Source organism: Schistocerca piceifrons, chromosome 1 (assembly GCF_021461385.2).
Source record: "Schistocerca piceifrons isolate TAMUIC-IGC-003096 chromosome 1, iqSchPice1.1, whole genome shotgun sequence".
In the NCBI taxonomy this organism is placed as follows: Eukaryota; Metazoa; Arthropoda; class Insecta; order Orthoptera; family Acrididae; genus Schistocerca; species Schistocerca piceifrons.
Window position 1 is genome coordinate 360,530,013 of NC_060138.1, and position 8,589 is coordinate 360,538,601.

The 8,589-nt window shown below is 35.7% G+C and overlaps 1 protein-coding gene across 1 annotated transcript; it reads right to left on the reverse strand.

The window, feature by feature from the left end:
* Positions 1–4,453: 4,453 nt before the first annotated feature.
* LOC124721939 lies at positions 4,454–5,789 on the reverse strand. The gene is made up of 3 exons (XM_047247134.1): positions 5,635–5,789; positions 5,357–5,478; positions 4,454–5,272 (listed from the first exon to the last, which is right to left on the reverse strand). Exons 1-3 carry the CDS (start codon positions 5,787–5,789, stop codon positions 4,815–4,817), a joined length of 735 nt encoding a protein of 244 aa, XP_047103090.1. The 3' UTR covers positions 4,454–4,814.
* Positions 5,790–8,589: the final 2,800 nt, after the last annotated feature.

An 8,589-nucleotide genomic window follows, 5' to 3' on the forward strand; every position in this document is an offset into this window, starting at 1 on the left:
AATTATGGTCAACCAGCATAGTACAGAACTTTGATACATCACTGAAGACAGTTTGATGCCATTTACAGTCCATGCTTCATGGTCACAGCACCAACTCGAGATGCAGGCATTTGTGTTGTGTTAATGGCAGCATACACATTGCACAGTAATTCCATAGTCTGTTTCTGTTGGTCTCCAACAGTGATGCAGGATGGAAAAGAATGTTGCAGGGTGTCCATTACTTGCTGTCAGATGGCATACACAGATCTGAAGGGGTTACAATGTGCACGGTGCACAATACAATGATCCTTGCTTGTGGCCAGATGTGGTTGGCGACAAGTATGCTAGCTCTCACATTCCCATGTGGTCTTATACTTGATCACTGTCACATGAGACTACCTCACAAATCTGGATATTGCAAGATTCAACTGGAGGTCCACAATGATGTCCCTTGAAAACTTTTGTTGGGTGCGGATACTCATGTGTCTCATGAATATGCAGCATCTCCATATCCTTCGCAAGTGATACTTGACATTTGACACTGTTGTCCCTCTGCCATAATACATGTGTAGTCAAAGGCAAAAGTTATTAACAACAAAATGGGCATTCTGAGAAAACATCTGACATTCTATTCTTATTATGTCTTGGATAATAAATGCTCTTACAAGAACTCTCAATGAGAGGCCAGTCTGCAACCACCATTATGATAGTTTCCCTCTCTACAGTTCTCACTCACATGTTACTGAGGCAGATAACACTGAGTCATTGCAAAGTAAAACTTATTACTTTCATGCCATTACTCCAGATGAACCTGCACAATGACTGTGACATTTTCAAACAACAATGCTGGAAGATGACTTGGCTACACATAAAAATATAAGCCCAGTTAACTTTGGAACACAGTATGCTAAATTTTGGGTATTGTGGTTCGTAAAGAACATCTACAAAAAAGTTGTAAACAGGCATATGTGTTCCAGCAGTATTTAATGTAATTAAAGTGACTGAGTTCATACAATAAGTAATTTACATAAGGAAATCTCCAGTGTATTTAAACCAAGCCAATAGTTGTTCCTCTGATAATGTGATGCTGAAGATGAAAAACTACTGGCACATTTCCCTGTTGCTGTCATTCTCAAAGGTAATAGAATCAATTATGAAAGACAGACTAAGGAATAACTTGAATAAATACAAGGTAAGTGAATCACAGTTTTGGTTCCAAATTAGTAACAGTATAGTACCAGCTGAAGTAGAATTCCCAAAAGTGGTACTTGATGCTCTTGACAAGGATGTTTGTGTCACAGGTGTATTCTTTGACTCTGTCTCTAATGACTTTGATGTCGACAAGACATTAAACCTAATCTTCCTTCCATTACATTCTTTGATCTTTCTAACGCTTTCATACTGCTGACCACAAGATTAGCTAAATAAACTACAGTCAGGATATAGAAGCATAGCTAATTACTTGTTCACATCATACCAAGTAGCTAGGTACAAAGTGTATATAATTTTAACAATAGTGTTAAGTCATAGCAAAAAAAAAAAAAATTGTTGGCGGCAATATTAGCAAAGTAAATTAAACCCATTACGTTTCATGGTTGGTCAGTATGCAATAAAGCCCCATGATTTGTAACAGGTACCTATGAAGACTACGTAACATAAAGTGAGCTAAATTTGGATGAACCGGACACCTTGTATTTGAATTGTCTTAGCATTCTTGTTAGTTGAGGTTTCACATGTTAATGCAAAGTATTTGAAAAGAACAGAAGAACATTTGCTAGATTTGTTTGAATGTTTCTCAAAGGTAAATAACAAACCCATTCAATTGTACAGTGGATAACCCAGGATGGAATGCAACAATATTATGAAAAGGAAAGTTTATACTCACCATATAGCGGAGATGCTGAGTCGCAGATAGGCACAACAAAAAGATTGTCACAATATAAGCTTTCAGCCAACAAGGCCAACACACACACACAAAAGCAAATGCAGCTCCCACATGCATGACTGCAGCCTCTAAATGAAAAGTCACTTGTGTGGCAAAATATTCTCAAACTAGTCCTGGTTACAGTGTTTGTGGCTGCATGTCATAACCCAGTAGCAGCACTGAGTTTTCATGTGTAGCACCCTAATATTATACAAAATTTTCTAAATGGATATTTTGATGTTTGCTTGGGACAGCTTGTTCCAAGTTACAAGGCTGTCACAAATTGTCAATTAGATTCATAAATTTTATATTTATATATTGTCTTTATTGAATTGCTAAAAGGGACACTTTGTAAGTAACAGTTACACTTAATCTGATTGCAGACAAAATGAATAAAATATAACACTCTAAAGCTGTTGGTGCTTGGAGTCATCATCATTGTTTGGCTGAAAAAGTTGGAAAAAACAATGACAAATGAAAAAGCTGGATTAACACATTCACTGCCACATGGCCACAGCAGGCAGCACCATGGCAGTTAATGTGTTAAGTTGTAGGAAAGCAGTTGAGAAATGTAGTTCTAGTAAAACAGTAGTTGGACACATAAAATGAAAGCATACTAGGATATTTTGCCAACTATTTGTTATAAACAAATAAGATATAAAGATATAGACAGAATGCACCAAAATATCATCAGACTGGGGTTTCCCTTTTGCTCCAGAATGACCTCTGTTTGATAGTAAACACTTTTCTTGATCAAAAGGGTGTAGTAGGGAAATGACTCAAGAGTAATATGCCTGAAAAAGCATGGGTCTGTTGGTTCATTGAAAGGCAAAAGAGATGCTTATAAGACTGCTTGCGTCAAAACATTAAACTTTCCTGAGCAGCAGTATTAAATGAAACTATAGAATAATATTCTAACATATTAGAAACTTCTTTGGCTGGTCCTTTCAGAACAGACAGTTAACAATGATGAAATGAACAACACTGTTGATCCTGGCAGAAAAAGAATTATGTCCAGTCAATAAAATCATCATCCAGAGAAGATAACTGACCATTATCTGACCAGTTTTTCAGTGAAGTCTGGTGGCTCTGCCAGTGGACATCTGCTTCCACTAACTTTGGTATCAAGCAGAAAACGTACTATTTCTCGACTGCAGGGGGACTGGAAGACATATTTTACAACCAATCAAAAAAGCACATGGTTCGTTATAGTCACATTGGAAGGCAACTACTCTCCCTCAGGTTAAACATTTTGACTGTGCTGTGCTAAAAGTAATGACTGACGACAATTTACACTTTCACTTTTCACCATCTGTAATTCAAGAGTGTGAGAACCTAATGGATGGATAAAAGAACATCTGAAAGCTGGTTGCAGGGTGACTGAAATTTAAACCCTCAATGAAAATGAGGTGCCTTCACCAACTATGTGCAGGAATCACTTGCTACAGAAACTCAACCTCTGAAGAAAAGGATGACAAAACTTGACATTTCACTTGGCAATAGCTTTGATTCTTCCATTCTCTCTGATACACAGCAAGAGAAATTTTAAAAAAGCCGTCAACATATAGAAAGAAAAAAAAAGGCAAAAGTGCAGCATCTTCTTCAACCAGGAGAATAACGAAAAGCATTGAAAAACACATCAAGTTCTGATGATGAAAGTGAATGGGACTTTTCATTGTATGAGTAAAGATCTGAACAGGTCTACTGTTTGTCAGACAGTGAAGCTGTACAAATACTTGTGAAGCCAAACAAAGGCATAGACGAAAAAGTAAGTACAGAAATTTTATTTATTGGGTATTTTTCTGTTGCAAATTTCAAATGCCAAAACAAAAGAGCAAAGAAGGTAGCTACAGATGGTACGATTAAAAATTTTGTAGGTGAAGTGATATGCCATTCTAAAGACTTCAGTGTTGTGACATTAAACTTTATGCAAAACTTGACACAAAAGTTTTTATTTTTCTAGCTGTAGATGACATTTACCGGTTTGAATTTTCATAAATTGTTTGTTAAAGCCACTTAATGGCACTAAATTTCCATTGGCACTTGTTTATTTATTTATTTATTTAATTATTTATTTAGCAGCTTTGATGTACATCTATGGAGTAAGTGTACATATTTGCTTTGTCAGTTTTCCAATAAAATACATTACTTTTACTGATTCTAACTATAGTTTTGCTAAGATAACTAATAAATTTTAGCCACAACATTTCTGGAAATTAACATCATAGTTACAAAATTTTAGACACTCTAAACTGAACGGATTTTATGAGGCATACATAGTCTATGTACCTAAATTACAGAACATTTCATTGCAATAATTCTATACTATGGGTCCATCATCTTATATGTATGCTTTAATACAGACATATAGCTCATACATATTCTAGATCCTGTTTTGTTTACATTTATAAAAAAATTTAACAGCAATAATACTGTAGAAAACCAAATATTTAGATAAAACAATGCGGTTAAGAAGGTAACACATTTTACATTTTCTTTATCTCTATACCTGTGTAGCTTTTTTTAGTGTATTATGACTGTTTGCTTCAGTTATTTTTGTGTGAAAGAAATTTTCTGATTGAATATAAAGGGGTTTCTAATAGTAGCTTTTTGATTGACTGTTTAAACTTATCCTTCATTTTGGCATTAGTAATGTGTGGTGGTAAAGAGTTGTACAACTTTACTGCCATGTAACCACTGCTTCTCTCTTATTGAGTTGTGTTATGCAGCAGAATTCGTAATTTCTTGGTGTTTCTGGTGTGGTGGTGGTGTACATCTTCATTTTTGTTGAATTTATCTTTATGATCCCAAGCAAGGAGCAGAATTTTATATATGTACAAGCTGTAGAAGGTTAGAATCTTATATGTTTTGAGAAGAGGCTTGCCACTATCTGTTGTTCTTTTATTTCCTATTATTCTAATTGCTCTCTATTTTGTAATTTGAATATTTTAATTGCCTCAGTTGAGTGGCCCCATATTTCTTTACCATAGCTCATTATAGCATTGAAGTATGAAAAATACACCATGGGCACATCATCTACAGTTATTAGTGACTTAATTTGTCTTGGAGCAAAAACAGCACTGCTACGTTTATTGCTTATATTGGAAAAATGATCTTTCCATCCTAAACAACTGTCCACGGTGATCCCTAAAAATTTAGCACTTTCAACTACTCTTACATCTGGCTCTTGCAAATTTGTCAGTACATTTGTTTTTCTTTTGTTGTTCCTAAATATGATTGCATTAGTTTTCCCATAATTGAGGATTAACCTGTTCACTTCAAGCCAGTGGGTGATCATTTCAACTGTTTGATTACTTTTACATCTGGCCTCCTGTAAGCTTGGTCTCACAGTTATGCTTGATGTGTCATCTGCAAAGAATATCAATTCACTGTCTATGTTACAAGGTAAATCATTTACATATATAAGGAAAATTAGGGATCCTAGAATACTACCCTGTGGCAGCCCATGTTTTATATCTTGTAGTTCTGAAAGCTGTTTCCCTTGATTTTGTGACATGTCCACTGCTTGTTTGCTGTTCTGCAGAAATGACTTTACGATATCAAGAGCAGTTCCTCTAATTCAATAGTGTTGTAGCTTCATTCATTATTAATATGTGGTGATTGACAAGGTCAATAGCTTTAGATAAGTAAAAAAAAAAAAAAAAAAACGGGATTTGGCCTTGATCTAGGTCTGCAGAGATTATATTAATAAGTTCAAATGCAGCTATCACAGCACAGTAGATTTTTCATTCTGGAACCCAAACAGTCTACAATTTATGATACAGTTTTTATCAAAAAATGCCATTAACCTAACAAATATTATTCTTTCTAGGATCTTTGACAAAATGGGAAGGAGGCTAACTGGTCTGTAATTATCTGGCCACATGTGATCACCTTTTTTGAATAGTGGTAGTACTCTGGCAATCTTCCTTCTATTTGGGAAGATTCCTTTTTCAAGACATGAGTTAACTAAGTGACAGAGGGGTTTCGCAATTTCCCTAGGAGTTAGCTTCAAAATTTTATTTGACAGGCCATTTATGTCTGTGGATGCTTTATTTTTTTTAGTTTCTCTATTATTTTTCTAATCTCTTGTTCAGTTGCTGGATACAAGTAGCATGAGTTACTGAGTGACTTTTGTTTATTCTCAACTAGTTTTTGGGCTTGCAGAGAATCACTATTGTTACCCTGTGTAAGTCATTGGCAGAGGCTGGTAAAATATTGGTTGAAAGTGTTGCTAATGATTATTGGATCTTCTGTTACAACATTATTGATTTTTAGGCTTAGGTTTTTATTGTTGTTTCGTCATGACTTTCCTGATTCTCTGTTTATTATCTTCCAAGTGCTTCTGACTTTGTTGGGAGCTAGTGTAATAACATTTAAATTATACAGTTTTTTTGCAGCTATTGAAGTTTTATTGTAAATCTCTTCATAGGCTCTATAATATTCAGCAAAATGAATAGGCCTAACTGGAGCTTTCCAAATTGCATGAAGAAGTTTCAACTTTTTAAAGGATACTAATAGACCTTTGGTTAGCCAAGATAGATTTCCTTGCTTTTTCTTTATTGGTTTAATTTTGGTTGGCAAACACTCTACAATGATTTTTAAATAGATATCTGGGAAACTGTTATATTTATCATTAACACTATTAGATAAGTACATTTCTGGCCACTTTTCATTGTGTAGTTTTATCTTTAGGTCTGTTATGTTAGAACTTCTCATAACTCTGTAAGGGATGAAGTTGAGTGAATCTAATTTCCCTACTTCTTTTATTATTACTGTCTGTGAGTTATGATCTGATAAATTCATGTCTTCTATAAGGCAATTATATCTGACAGACTGAATATTTGTAATGATTCTGACTGCTGTAATTGTTTTCTGAAAAATAATACAAAATTGAAGTTACAACAAATTTTCTCTCTCCTAGATGTCATGTCTTACATTACAACTGCATGTTCTAACTTGAGCCAAGCTGAGGCCAAACAACTATTTTGATTTAAAATATATTGAATCCGACATCAGAAGGAATGACTAGTAACTGGGGTCACCAATATAATTAAAACACTGACTGCCACACACGTAGTGTTCGATGTTCCACTGCCAGGCCAGGCTTCATTTTCAGGCATAAAGGGTCTGCTGTGGCTGCCAGCAGCCACATGTCTTCAGCAGTAAAGACACTGTTTGGCCACCAGTGTGGCAGTAAACATGTTAAACATAAAAATATCAAGAAACATTAAAATGTATAGTCTTAGTTTATCACAAAGAAATGACAACAGCTATAAATCTCAAATAAAATCAGGTTGCGATGTAGTCCAAAAATGTTAGTGTCCCACATTATCTCACTTTATGGTATTGATTCTCTTTTGAAATGGAATGAACACTCAAAGATATTTCAAGAGTGTCATCAGTATGTTACGTCCATAATGCCTCATTAATATGTAATAGCCAGTGTCTTCTAGTCACGCACTATTCGTGTACACTCAGTTCCTAGCTATGATATTTTTTCATGGGAACAAATGCACAATATATGAACACACTATTGCAGTTTGTCCACATGGTCATTATCAAGTGGAAATAATTGCACTTCACCACTTGTCAAAACAAAACAAAAATTAATAAAAAGTAAAATTAATAAAAAGTATGATATACATATACTTCAGATGGTTTCAGTCTCTCACTTCAACCCAGCCACAACTGAGTGAATTACCAAGCAATTTCAACAGTCTCTGCAACTGCCACTGTGTTGAGAAGTTCTGCTCTGGGTGAACTGTTATGTTGCAGTTGATCTCCGAGAATACTTGCAAAAAATAGATTAAATAAAACTGAATTCAGTATAGGAATGTACCATTTTGAAATGCTTTTCTTGGGACTGTAAGTTATGTTACAGAATATATTACAATTTTAAATGATGCCAAGTGGGTTTTGAACATCTTTTTAGTGTGCTAATACAATTTGTCCTCAGTTCCTTTTCATTCATTAGTTTTCTACACTGTCCAGTCACATTAATGTGACCATCTGTTGATAGCCTGAATAACCACCTTTTGGAGTGTAGACCACTGTGAGACATATAGGAAGAGAGTCAGTGAGTTCTGGAAATACTGACAGGGACATGGAGCTATGTTGACTCCAGTGTCATGGCCAGCTGCGCTAGGTTTGCCAATTGAGGATCCATGGCGTGAACAGCTCAATCAAAGTGGTCCCACAGACTCTCTTGATTGTGTTTACATCTGGGGAATTTGGTGGCCAGGGGAGTATGGTAAATACATTGTGATGCTCTTCGAACTATGCACATGTACTGCAAGCTGTGTAACATATATTATCCTGCTGATAGATGCCATTGTGCCAAGGAGAACCCAACTGCATGTAGGGGTGGATGTGATGCCCAAAGTTAGGTGCATACTTGTGTCAATCAACTGTGCGTTCCAAAATGATGATATCACCCATGGAATCCCCCTCTCCTGGACTATTCTAACAATTTTAGCAGTGTGTATGCTTTCAGACATATCATGTTGTACCCACCAATGGCCATCTGTCTCATGGAGCATAAAATGTGATTCATCTGGAAAGGCCATCTGTTGCCCCTCATTGGACATCTAGTTGCAGTACTGGCATGCAGATTTAAGCCTTCATTACCAATGAAACGCAGTTGGCATGGGTGTATGAATGGGGTGTCTACTGTGGAGGCCCAG

Coding starts and splice junctions, on each gene's coding strand:
- LOC124721939 (XM_047247134.1), bottom strand. CDS start 5,789: ATGTGGCCAGATAATTACAGACCAGTTAGCCTCCTTCCCATTTTGTCA. Junction 5,479..5,634: donor AATGAAAAATCTACTGTGCT/GTGATAGCTGCA, acceptor CTATTGAATTAG/AGGAACTGCTCTTGATATCG. Junction 5,273..5,356: donor AAAACATGGGCTGCCACAGG/GTAGTATTCTAG, acceptor TATTCTTTGCAG/ATGACACATCAAGCATAACT.